This window comes from Oreochromis niloticus, linkage group LG12 (assembly GCF_001858045.2).
Source record: "Oreochromis niloticus isolate F11D_XX linkage group LG12, O_niloticus_UMD_NMBU, whole genome shotgun sequence".
NCBI classification, from domain to species: domain Eukaryota; kingdom Metazoa; phylum Chordata; class Actinopteri; order Cichliformes; family Cichlidae; genus Oreochromis; species Oreochromis niloticus.
In genome coordinates this window covers 17,034,275-17,047,671 of record NC_031977.2, presented here as the reverse complement: position 1 = coordinate 17,047,671, position 13,397 = coordinate 17,034,275, and the positions used below count along the sequence as shown (strand labels likewise).

The window sequence follows — 13,397 nt, the reverse complement described above, 5'->3', positions numbered from 1 at the left end:
AAATGCTAGCATCTGTTAGATGCTAAATAAGCCATAGCTAGTATAACATAAAGAAGATGCTAGCTTTCTCATTTGGCTGTTTTGTTTTGAAGATGATTCAGAGATGGGTCGGTCGCGAACGAAATGGCTCTTAGAGCCGGTTCTTTGACGTGAAAGACGCGAGCCGGCTCCTCATCGCGAGCCGTGGTTTTTTTTTCTTTCTCTCACCCTCTCCCTCTCTCTCTCTCTCTCTCACACTTTTTTCCGCTTTACTCCGCACGCGAGCCCAGTGTTGCCAACTCCTCAGTGAGGAAAATCGCTATTGGCTGTCCTAAAAATCGCTAGAAGTCGCCAAATGACGTCATCGCCTAATTTGCATAATTGGTCATGCTAATGTAATTGTAACTTACGTTGTCAAAGGAGCTTGCAAAGAAAAGCGTCTGGACTTCTTTAAGTTGCTTGAAGACGTTTCACCTCTCATCTGAGAAGCTTCTTCAGTTCTAAGGTCAATGGAACTTAGACGCAATGGAAAAGCGTTTTCTTTGCAAGCTCCTTTGACTACGATGACCTGGATGACTGAGAGTAAGAACCTTCACAGACATGTAACTTACGTTGTTGGAGAGAGAAATAACATCGTGGAAGAGACATAAAGTGAGTAAAAAATACCATAAATGCATTTACTACAAACTACAAATTAAATTTCTTTTAGCAATTATGTTTTTTTAATGTCACAATTCCAACCCTGCACCTTTATCCGGGCTTGGACCGGCAAAAGTGACCCGAAATAGGCACTCTGGTGGAGTTACTTTCTTTGTGTGTGTGTGTGTGTGTGTGTTTATAAGTAGTTTTAAACCTTGTGATCCACAAAACAGCATAACAGTTAAAGAAGAACTGACTGCGTTACAGTCAGTGCGGGAGCAGCGGCTTCGCTCATGCGCGATTCATTTGCAGTTTGGACACATAGGTGTGAACATCTACTACCCTGATAGCAGCAGCGCGAGGACTATCCTTCGCCTGTGAGTGCTTTGGCACGGGCGAGGTGAGGTGCCCACGGCAGCACCTGCTGCTTGTTGAGAGTAGGAGCGATACGGGCTTTCACGTCAAAAAGTCGTCATAAATAAGTCTCCAATAACACCAGAAAAAGTCGCCAGATTTGTCGCTAGTCGCTTTTTAGAAAAAAAAAGTCGCTAAGGGGTCTGAAAACTCGCTAAATATAGCAACAAAGTCGCTAAGTTGGCAACACTGCGCGAGCCTTGTGCTTTACCCTGGGATGAGGGGGGAGGGGCCGTAGTTACACTCAGCAGCACAGGAACAGAACAGGAGGGAGAGACAGAGAAAGAGAGCCAGGGACAACAACTTCACATTAGAATCAGAAATCAGAATCAGAAAGGGTTTTATTGCCAAATGTTGAGCAGGTTTACAATATTAGGAAATTGCTGCGGTACTTAGTGCAAACATACTGTTATACTACTCTTAAATAGACATAAAAATAAGAATTAAAAGTGCTAAGAGGATAGATATGTACATGAGTGCAGGTGGTGATCAGTGCCAAACATGGAATGATGCAGTTAGAAAGGTATAGTAATCATCCACAACTATTTTCAGTTGCACATGATAAAGGATTCAGAAAGTTTATTCATGCAGGTCCATATAAAAGAGAATATGCATCTTCTTTTTGTTTTCATATTTTAATTTATATTTAATTGTGTTGTGGTTTGCAGTGTTTTGTGTTGTTGCACAAAGGAAAAAGCTGAAAATTTAAATAGTTAAAAGTTGAAATGTGAATAGTTGGTTTTTGTATTACATGATTTATTTATTACATTTTATGTGGAATAAATAAAAGTATATTTACGGTGGCCCTACAGACAAAGCACGTACAAACTTCAAAACACATACGAATTCTGAAGCACGTACAAACTCCGAAACACGTAAAAACTCCAAAACACGTAAAAACTCCGAAGCACGTACAAACTCTGAAGCACGTACAAAATCTGAAGCACGTACAAACTCTGAAGCACGTACAAACTCCAAAACACGTAAAAACTCCATAGCACATACAAACTCTGAAGCACATACAAACTTCAAAACACATACAAACTCTGAAGCACGTACAAACTCCGAAACACGTAAAAACTCCAAAACACGTAAAAACTCCGAAGCACGTACAAACTCCATAGCACGTACAAACTCTGAAGCACATACAAACTTCAAAACACATACGAACTCTGAAGCACGTACAAACTCCGAAACACGTAAAAACTCCAAAACACGTAAAAACTCCGAAGCATGTACAAACTCTGAAGCACGTACAAACTCTGAAGCATGTACAAACTCCGAAGCACGTACAAACTCTGAAGCATGTACAAACTCCGAAGCACGTACAAACTCCAAAACACGTAAAAACTCCATAGCACGTACAAACTCTGAAGCACATACAAACTTCAAAACACATACGAACTCTGAAGCACGTACAAACTCCAAAACACTGCTGTTTAAATAAAGGCCAACAGAAAGGAAAGCTGATAGAAGACGCTGGGAAAGTAGTAGAAGTAACATATTGTAAGCGAGATGAAAAAGGAAGAGAAAGCTGTTGATACATGATGTGAAAGGTGGGAGAATTACTGTTTTTCTTTTCTAAATGGCAGCACGAAGGAAGTCAAACTGCATGAAGGAGGTGGAAAAACCTCAAGAGAAAAGAGAAAGACACCGGCTTCAGCAGCAGGAGCTCAGGGAGAAAAGAGCTCAGGTACACTGATGATGTTCTTTCTTTTTTTTTCTTTTTGCCATAGAGTTGATTACATTGAAGTGAGTATCTATTTGACATGAGAATAATTGTCATGTTGTCTGTCTCTGTCCTTCAGGAGGTGGACACCACCATCCCCAACTATGAGATCATGTACAATACGGTGGCCCTGAAGTGCAAACCACAAAAACAAATCACAAAACGCACAACAAATTGAAAAGCGCAAAAACAAATTCACTTAACGCAAAAACAAATTGAAAAGCGCAAAAACAAATCACAAAACGCACAACAAATTGAAAAGCGCAACAACAAATCACTTAACGCAAAAACAAATTGAAAAGCGCAAAAACAAATTGAAAAGCGCAAAAACAAATTCACTTAACGCAAAAACAAATTGAAAAGCGCAAAAACAAATTGAAAAGCGCAAAAACAAATTGAAAAGCGCAAAAACAAATCTCTTAACGCAAAAACAAATTGAAAAGCGCAACAACAAATCACTTAACGCAAAAACAAATTGAAAAGCGCAAAAACAAATTGAAAAGCGCAACAACAAAAACCAAACCGGAAGAGGTAGGTACCAATGCTGCAACAACAGGCATCACTGATTGGATGATGGATCCGGTAGCCTTTTGAACCGGAAGTTGTTCTGCCGAACGTGGTTATGAGAAAGAGCAGTCAACGGCTGTATCCCAATTCAGGGTCTGCAGCCTTTAAGTACGCAGCCTCAACGATCCTCAAGGGCCGCGTACTCAAAGACCGCTAAGGCCGGAAGTGCGAGGCTTGTGAAATGGGACGGTCTAGCCTCCGTCGCGCTGCCCAGGTTGCCTAGCAACCATAACACCAACCGCTGGAAACGTTTCATACAGCTTTGACGGAAATGAAGGAGAACATATTTTGTTCGTGTGTTTGTTTCTACACGAGCTTTGTGTGATTTAATACGTATCTGAGGCTGAGACCACAGGACTGTAAAATATGATTGCTGGCTATGGGCAGAAATCTGTGCCATCAGAAACTGAATTTGAATAAGTTAAATTTGAATTTGAATTACTCGGATTGAATCTGAATTGTAACTTGAATGAAAGCTTTTGAAAACTGAATTTGAATTAGTCTAATTTGAAATTGAATTTATGGTTTGAAACTGCATTTTATCCTTTAAAAATTCAGCTCTCGAATAATTTCACATTCACTTCTCACCATTCAGTTTCAGTTCTACAATTCAATTTCAGTTCCAAAATTCAGTTTTTTGGGACTTACATCCGGTTCCGGTTCAAGCGCAGATTAATAGAACTACAGACTGATAGCGTTACTGACGGAATCTACAGCGTCTTGAGCTGAATTAAGACTTCAGAAGTCATTCGTCATGTCGAATGACCAGCGGATAAACTCTCAGGTTGGTAATAAATGTATTACATGTATAAGAACAAGCGTCATGTTAACAAATGATAGCCGTACAGTAACCTTTATGCTTATTGTAGCTGCTAGCTAAAAACGCTAATTTAGCCTAGTTTGCCCTGGATTCAGCTTTGACAAACAAATATGATCGACTGTTTCTAGTAGAATTCCAAAGTTGTCATCTTGTACCCTCTCAGAGCCCTGTATGCTTGCAGAGACCCCTACAGTAAGGAAACATGCAAAACGCTGTCCAAACCTTTGTATTTGAGCTTTATTTATGTCTTACACAGCATCCCAACTCTTTAGCGAACTTAATAACTTTAGCTAAAGTGAATAGTTAGTCTTATTCATTAGTGCAGCGTTACTGGATCACCTCTGTTTGAAGTGATATAATATGATATACAACTATCACTGTGTTTAACTATCATAATAATTCTTAGGGTACTGAGTGCATGCTTAATTAGATTTTTTTTTTTTTTAAAACATACTGCTCCATTGCTATGTTTGACAGGCTGAAGTTGTCGGGTCACCTCCTAAATCAACCATCTTTTACAGGTGTTTTGTGCCAGAAATGGAGTGTCCACTGAAGACTGAAGATACTGAATCTCTACGCTGTGCCATTGATCCCTCCTGTGCCTTCATCTAGACAAGAGACATTAACTTAACCACTCTCACATGCTCTGTACCTACATCACCTTCCCTGACAGTCGTAGCTTGGCTCATCTGAGGGTGAAATTATAAGAATGTGTTATTTTGCAAAGTGCTCTCTAGGGTTCCTAAATAAAATATGGCATTGAGGTCATTTCTTTTGAATTAATCCCTTCTTCTGAAATATAAGAACCTCTCCTGGTTTAAATGGCACTTTCTGTTCCTTACTTCCTGTTCCACTCCCAACCCCAAATAGATGCTGACAAGCTGACACAGTAACATGGAAGAGGGAAAGAAGCTGGAAAGGACTACTACAAATAAACCCAATGCCTAACAATGAAAAATGTAAAATAAGAACAATAATAATAATAATAATAAAGATAAAAGATGAAGTAACAAGTTTTTTGTTTTTTTGTTTATTCCAAATGATCATCCAGATATCTGTGACATGTGATGACAAACACCATAATGGAAGGCCTTAGTCATCACATGCTTAAACTCATCATATATTTTTGCATATGCTGAACAGGCAGTCAGACATGCTGTAACTGTGGGGTAGAAAACTGCATGAACACCATACGGCAGGGGTCTCAAACTCCAGTCCTCGAGGGCGCATGGAAAAGTTGCATGACACCGGCCTTCGAGGAATGGAGTTTGAGACCCCTGTCATATTCCATATGACAGGTGTGGTTGAACTTCATGAAGACTCTGAAGTTTCTCTTCTCTTCTGGCAGGACAGGAATGTCGCCTTGTCCTGTGAACCACCGTAAGGATGTACTTAGAGTAGAACTGGACTGTCACCGGCCTCAGGCTCTTCACCTTTTCAAAGACAAAGCAGTCATTTAGATAAAATATTAGATATTGTTTACCTGTAAATGCACAAAGAGAATTTAGAAATGTAATTATTGTCAAGAGTGAACAAGCACTGATAGTGTAATTTACATCTGTGGCCAAACGTTTAGAGAATGAGAAGTGTTGTTTATTTACAAAGTTTGCTGTTTCAGTGATAGTTGTATATCATATTATATCACTTCAAACAGAGGTGATCCAGTAATGCTGCACTAATGAATAAGACTAACTATTCACTTTAGCTAAAGTTATTAAGTTCGCTAAAGAGTTGGGATGCTGTGTAAGACATAAATTAAGCTCAAATACAAAGGTTTGGACAGCGTTTTGCATGTTTCCTTACTGTAGGGGTCTCTGCAAGCATAAAGGGCTCTGAGAGGGTACAAGATGACAACTTTGGAATTCTGCTAGAAACAGTCGATCATATTTGTTTGTCAAAGCTGAATCCAGGGCAAACTAGGCTAAATTAGCGTTTTTAGCTAGCAGCTACAATAAGCATAAAGGTTACTGTACGGCTATCATTTGTTAACATGACGCTTGTTCTTATACATGTAATACATTTATTACCAACCTGAGAGTTTATCCGCTGGTCATTCGACATGACGAATGACTTCTGAAGTCTTAATTCAGCTCAAGACGCTGTAGATTCCGTCAGTAACGCTATCAGTCTGTAGTTCTATTAATCTGCGCTTGAACCGGAACCGGATGTAAGTCCCAAAAAACTGAATTTTGGAACTGAAATTGAATTGTAGAACTGAAACTGAATGGTGAGAAGTGAATGTGAAATTATTCGAGAGCTGAATTTTTAAAGGATAAAATGCAGTTTCAAACCATAAATTCAATTTCAAATTAGACTAATTCAAATTCAGTTTTCAAAAGCTTTCATTCAAGTTACAATTCAGATTCAATCCGAGTAATTCAAATTCAAATTTAACTTATTCAAATTCAGTTTCTGATGGCACAGATGTCTGCCCATAGCTGGCCTTCATATCTGTACTGAACAGTCATTTAAGATTAGCTAGTAAATAACAATTAGCTAATGTTGTTCATGAGACTAAAGTCAGTGTAAATATGATATGGCCAATACTATAGTTATTATATTAATCATAAGTTATTACAGCAGTGAGTTTGAACTCTCAAATCAAATCACTTCTATTGTCACATCACATGTGCAGGTAACACTGGTACAGCACATGTGAGTGAAATTCATGTGAGTGAACTCTGTCTAATACTGAGCTTCAGTAAAGATTCAAGTTGCAGTTATTTATATGTCCTATCACCTTAAATCTTCACTCAAAGACACTCAAGTATCTTTGAAAGTGTATATGTAGATGTATTATATATAAGAGACAAATATTGTCCGTGTAATATGTTGGCATTACTAAATTTGGCTCAATGCTTACATATATGTGTAAATAGAAAATGTACGAGCTGTGATAACTGTGTCTGATAGAATGAAGAGTAGACTGATACATTAAATATCCCTTTATTGGGTGAGAAAATCAGACCATGTCATAACTGCTTTAAGTCATACAGAATAGATATCAGAGCCTTAAACAGGCTGACTTCTGCTAAATGGGTCAAACTGGGCAGAAAGTATACAAACACATAACATCCTTATAGAATATGATGTAACACTATAGATCAACTTACCTCAGAATATATAAAGCCAAACAATTACAGCAATATGATGCAACAAACACAGCAGTACTACTAATCCAACATACTCAAAGCTTCATAGAACTGAAACAAACATTTATTTTTAGCTCCATTCTGCTGCTGATACATACTTTAGGTTTCTGAATATTAAACTTGGTGCTGCCTTTCATAGTGTGTAACTTGAAGGCCCTGAGTACTTTCTCCCACACTGAAAACACTGGAATGATCAAATTATCTGAACATTACCTAATAATGATTCAGGACAGATAATTAGTTATTTTAAATGTTTCTAGCAGTCCTTCACAAACAGGAACAGTATGTCTATTCTCCACATCTGTCAGCTGCTGCTGGCTCTTCCTCCTCCTCTTCCTCACACACTGCTGAGTTTGTCCTGGTGGATCATCAGGGGTGCAAAGCCTCACAGATGATGTGCAGCAGTGGGTCCCTCAGTCTGTCCTCACTCTGGACACTTGCAGTTGTCACACATGGAAATCAAATGTGTGATAAGCTGCAGGATTCAAACACAAGTGTAACTTATAAATACATGTTCATACTTTTATTCCACAATCAGAGAGAAAGAAACAGAGAGAGAGTGCAGGACAGACAGACAGGTGACAGTCTCAGGTGTATACACTGCTACAAAACAGCACAAGAGAAGGAGGATTTAGTGTTTGTGTTATTACAAGTGCTAAACAAGAAGAGTTCCCAGATGGTCCAGTGGACACATGTGTGACTCCTGTGATTAAAGCATCTTTCTTTCAGCTTAACGAGTGAACCGTCAGCTCGTTCAAACACACGTTAAAGTCCGTTTGGCTCGACACCACCGAACAGAGGCAGCAATATAACATAGCTAACATTAACAGTGCAGTGAATCCTGCTTGTGCCGTGATATTCAGGACTGCAAACCGAGCAGCATCACTGACTTTCAGCTTGTTGTGTTTGTAGATATATGACTGACTTTAATTATCCATAAAATCATCACATTCTCTGTAAGATTAAGGTCAACTATTGTATTATTATATTTTAAATGCTTTAAAACAAAGTAAACGCTGAAAGTACAAACATCGCTAATGGCAAATAACTTTGCCGACATGTGGCCAACAGTAATGTTTTAATGTTCCTCATTATTAAACATTTGCACATAAAAAAGTGACATCATATTCAGTACTTACGTTTAACAGTTTACTCTTCGGCCGCTACGCTTCTGCCGTCTGCAGCAAAATTATCCACAGTGACTGCCGCGCTATAAATTGTGGGATATGTTGGGCCACGAAGTCTACACCCCCACAGCCTTAAAATTCAGGGAAATGAAGGCCGAATTTGAGGGCCGCATTTCGAGCAGCCTTTGAATTGGGACAGCCTTCGGCCCGCCGCTGTGACGTAATCGGCCTTAAAATGCAGTCTTTAAGGCTGCAGACCCTGAATTGGGATACAGCCAACATGTTTTGTCCAAGTTGTGGAAAAAAGTTGGTAGAGCAGTCACCAAACTTCCGAACAGAACAACTTCCGGTTCAAAAGGCTACCGGATCCATCATCCAATCAGTGATGCCTGTTGTTGCAGCATTGGTACCTACCTCTTCCGGTTTGGTTTTTGTTTTTGCGTTAAGTGAATTTGTTTTTGCGCTTTTCAATTTGTTTTTGCGTTAAGTGAATTTGTTTTTGCGCTTTTCAATTTGTTTTTGCGTTAAGTGATTTGTTTTTGCGCTTTTCAATTTGTTTTTGCGTTAAGTGAATTTGTTTTTGCGTTAAGTGAATTTGTTTTTGCGCTTTGCAATTTGTTTTTGCGCTTTTCAATTTGTTGTGCGTTTTGTGATTTGTTTTTGCGCTTTTCAATTTGTTTTTGCGTTAAGTGATTTGTTGTTGCGCTTTTCAATTTGTTGTGCGTTTTGTGATTTGTTTTTGCGCTTTTCAATTTGTTTTTGCGTTAAGTGAATTTGTTTTTGCGCTTTTCAATTTGTTGTGCGTTTTGTGATTTGTTTTTGCGCTTTTCAATTTGTTTTTGCGTTAAGTGATTTGTTGTTGCGCTTTTCAATTTGTTGTGCGTTTTGTGATTTGTTTTTGCGCTTTTCAATTTGTTTTTGCGTTAAGTGAATTTGTTTTTGCGCTTTTCAATTTGTTTTTGCGCTTTTCAATTTGTTTTTGCGCTTTTCAATTTGTTGTGCGTTTTGTGATTTGTTTTTGTGGTTTGCACTTCAGGGCCACCGTATGTACATGATCCGAGATTTCCGAGCCAGTCTAGACTGCCGGCCCCTGACCACAGCAGACCTGGTGAAAATTCTTCTTCGCTCCTGATCGGTAAGAATTGACCTTCATCCAAAGTTTAATAAATGTCCTTCTCATTGCACTGCCCAGATTGAAGAGCACAGAATATGCGTTTGTGTGAGGAAACGTCCACTCAACAAAAAAAGTGAGGTCTTTGATGAGTTTCGCCTCATGCTATGTGCTAAGTACTTTTTTATAAAGTGTCGCCTCTGCTGTGTTTCAGAGTTGTCCATGAAGGATTTGGATGTGATCACCATTCCCAGTAAGGATGTGGTGATGGTTCATGAACCTAAACAAAAAGTGGACCTGACCCGCTACCTGGAGAACCAGACCTTCCGTTTTGACTACGCCTTTGACGACAGCACCACAAACGAGATGGTTTACAGGTTTGTGACCCGAAGCGACATCTGAGCTGTTAGATTTATTCAATTTCAAGTCAGATTCAGATTATGTGATGCAGCACACGATAAGCCGACCAAAGACACAGGCGGAGAATCTCTGCCAAGCAATGGCGCACAATCAAGAACAACCAGACTTTCCAGTATTTGCAGTGTTTGTCTTAGCTTAGTTTTGAGAGATGTTTGCAGACAGCTATGTGTGTAAAAAAAAAAAAATTGTTGAACGGTTTCTGATGCACAAACTACAAATGAACAAGTCAGTGTTTTGCCACAAATTATCGGCTAGGGGGAGGAAACCCTGGATCAGCGCAGCCACACTCATTGAGGGGTGCGACCTGGCCGCTCGGCCAGCGGAATTGGACCGAAATGTGTTGATTGTGATCGTTGTTTTTTTTTTAAATCATTTAGTATCATTTACTACAAAAGACTGTTTATCTATTTGCATTGTTACTAAACCAAACTAATTCAAATAATAGCCACAGTTTGACAATTTCAAGTTGCAAATTCATAGATAATAAAAAACTGAAATCTGTTTTTTTACATGTTAATATAATTCCTTTAGTCAGAAGAAAGGTGACTAACAAACAAAATTAGATGAATGAATTGTTAATATTTTCTGTATAAATTCAGGGAGGGAGTAGAGCATGACTGTGTTTTGTCTTCTCCTGCAGGTTCACAGCCAGACCTCTTGTGGAAACCATTTTTGAGAGAGGCATGGCCACCTGCCTCCTAAGTCACGCCTAAGGCAGAAAACACTGGTGGGGGTCTTAGCAACAGGGGGAGCAGGCTTGGGGTACTTCCCAAAGGCCCAGGTCAGCAGGGCACAGGGAAAGGAGAGACACCAGCTACTCCAGGAAGAGGTCCGAGCAGGTGTGGAGGAGGAGCGAGTAAGTAGAGCTGTAGGCCTTAAGCAGCAGGGAGCATGGACAAGGTGGGAGAGCACCTTGTAGCGCAAGGTCACCTGGGCAAACATGGGCACGACCAGGTGCTCAGAGTAGTTGCTGAAAAGATTGCCTCAGCAATCAGCACCAGCAAGCATCATCATGCTCCGAGGAAGGCAATTTCTTGCATTAAGGCTGGAGAGAAACCCCAGGTGCGCCCACATTTAACAACTGGCCTCCTCAACACAGCCTCTGATTGGCAGCTACAGGCTGACCTGGGTAAGCAGCTAAAGTTCCCTCAGAACATTGCAAAAACATCCCTCCGGCCAGACACGATAATTATTTCTGAGGCCTCAAAACAGCTGATCATGCTGGAACTCACAGTGCCCTGGGAAGAGCGGATCGAGGAGGCCAATGAAAGGAAACGAGGAAAGTACCAGGAACTAGTGCAGGAGTGCAGGGGAAGGGGCTGGAAGACTTTCTATGAGCCCATAGAAGTGGGTTGTAGGGGCTTTGCAGAACGATCACTCTGCAAAGTCCTAGGCCGGCTGGGCGTGGCTGGGGTAGCCAAGAAGAGGGCCATCCAGGCTGTGAGTGAAGCGGCAGAGAAAGCCACAAGGTGGCTGTGGATCAAGAGGGCTGATCCGTGGGTAGCTACTGGTACGCAAGTCGGGGCCTGATCACCCCCGGCTGGGTCGCCTGGGCGAGGGTGTATGATGTTGTGAGACCCGAAACACCTGAGGACCCCAGGATACATCACTGAAGATGCGTACCAGTGCATCCAGGAGATGTGTCTTTATAGTATAGTATCTAATGCTGACAGAACTGTGTTTGTAGGTGTTTGACCTGCTGAATCGTAAAGCTAAGCTGAGGGTACTGGAGGATGGGAAACAGCAAGTGCAGGTGGTGGGGCTGCAGGAGAAGGAGGTCAAGTGCACAGAGGATGTCCTGAAACTCATTGAAGTGGGAAACAGCTGCAGGTATGACAGCAGGAACTTTCTCAGGAATCTCGAGACTTTGAGTTCTTGTATTTGATCAGTGATCAGATCAAAACTCTGAAACTCGTTTATTGTCATGCAGACGTCGTCTAGCACAATATTCATGTTCTTTGAGGATGTTTTTCCTTCTCCTAAAGTTATTAATTTTTTGCCCTCGCTGCTGCTGCTTCCTCTTCATCATCTTGATCACCCCCCAAAAGAACATCAGGGCAGACGTCAGCCAACGCTCACTCGTCTCGCAGCCACGCCGTATTCCAGATCATTCTCCGGAGGAAGGGGAAGATGCATGGAAAGTTCTCCCTCATCGATCTTGCGGGCAATGAGAGGGGGGCGGATACATCGAGCGCTGACCGGCAGACTCGTCTGGAGGGAGCAGAGATCAACAAAAGCTTGTTAGCCCTGAAGGTCTGCATGCAGTGAAGGGATAGCTGAGTAGCTGACTCCTAAGTGTTGGCTACCTCTTCATTTAGTTTTTTCTGTTGATTTGTAAAATAACAAAGAAATGTCATGTATACTTTTCCATTTGTTTTTTTTTTTTTTTAATTTTACCAAGGATGTCTCTCTTGTTGTTTCAGGAGTGTATCAGAGCTCTGGGTCGTAACAAGCCCCATACGCCATTCAGAGCCAGTAAGCTCACCCAGGTCCTCAGAGACTCCTTTATTGGGGAAAACTCACACACATGCATGGTCAGTCCTCTGTCTTCATAAACAGTCTTTGGCCATGTTATCACATCTCTTCCACAGGTTAATAAATATGAAATAAATCTGAATGACATATTCTTTTTTTTCCTCCAGATTGCAACCATTGCTCCTGGGATGACATCCTGTGAGACAACACTCAACACACTACGCTACGCTAACAGGTGGGGTTGAGATAACCCACTCCAGTGATTTGGACAGTATCTTCTTGCTACAGGAACCTCTTGGATTATTCACCTTTATGAAACTTTAGCTCTTTTGGATTCCTCTGTAATATCCAGTGGCTTTTATAAAATCTGAAATTAGCTGTACTACTCCAAATTTCTCTGCTTACTCTTGTTCGTTCTGACTCTTGTATCCTCTTCCCTTTTTTTCCTACTTTCTTTCCTTCTTGTTTCCCGCCCTCTGCTGCTCTGTGTGCTGGTATGATGGCTATGTAGAGTGAAGGAGTTTGGGATTAGTCCGTCAGACATCCAGCGGCTCTGTGGCTGAAGAAACACAGGCAAATTGGATGCAAGTTCAGCCACTCAGCCAATTAAATTTGTGCATTCTGGGTGCTAAACACTGGGACTCTGCAGCCCTGACAGCGTAGAGTTACACGTGAAAAGACAGTAGAAAGAAGAAGAAAGATAGCAATGTAGAAAAAAGGGGAGAAATACAGATGATAGCACTGGAGAAAGTGGAGAAAAAGAAAATAGAAAAACAGTGAATTGAAGAAAGGGAGTGAAAAATCAGGAAAAAAAATATGGCTGTGCAAAAAAAGAAACATGGAAAGTGAAATAAATAAGTGCAATAAATAAGTTAAGATACTTTATTTTTAATAAATCAGATTGTAATGTATACATTGTTGGTTTTAAAACCAACAATGATAATAGGATAGGTAATTAACAATG

The 13,397-nt window shown here is 40.5% G+C and overlaps 1 protein-coding gene across 1 annotated transcript; it reads left to right on the top strand.

Annotated features, from left to right (window-relative positions):
• The first annotated feature begins 2,470 nt into the window (after positions 1 to 2,470).
• LOC102080338 (kinesin-like protein KIF2A) lies at positions 2,471 to 13,247 on the top strand. The gene is made up of 12 exons (XM_025897102.1): positions 2,471 to 2,725; positions 2,841 to 2,875; positions 9,475 to 9,535; positions 9,620 to 9,674; positions 9,753 to 9,915; positions 10,599 to 10,660; positions 11,058 to 11,458; positions 11,646 to 11,788; positions 12,007 to 12,211; positions 12,382 to 12,492; positions 12,601 to 12,668; positions 12,945 to 13,247. The coding sequence occupies exons 1-12, from the start codon at positions 2,618 to 2,620 to the stop codon at positions 12,994 to 12,996; spliced, it is 1,464 nt and encodes a 487-aa protein (XP_025752887.1). The 5' UTR covers positions 2,471 to 2,617; the 3' UTR covers positions 12,997 to 13,247.
• The last annotated feature ends 150 nt before the right edge of the window (positions 13,248 to 13,397 follow it).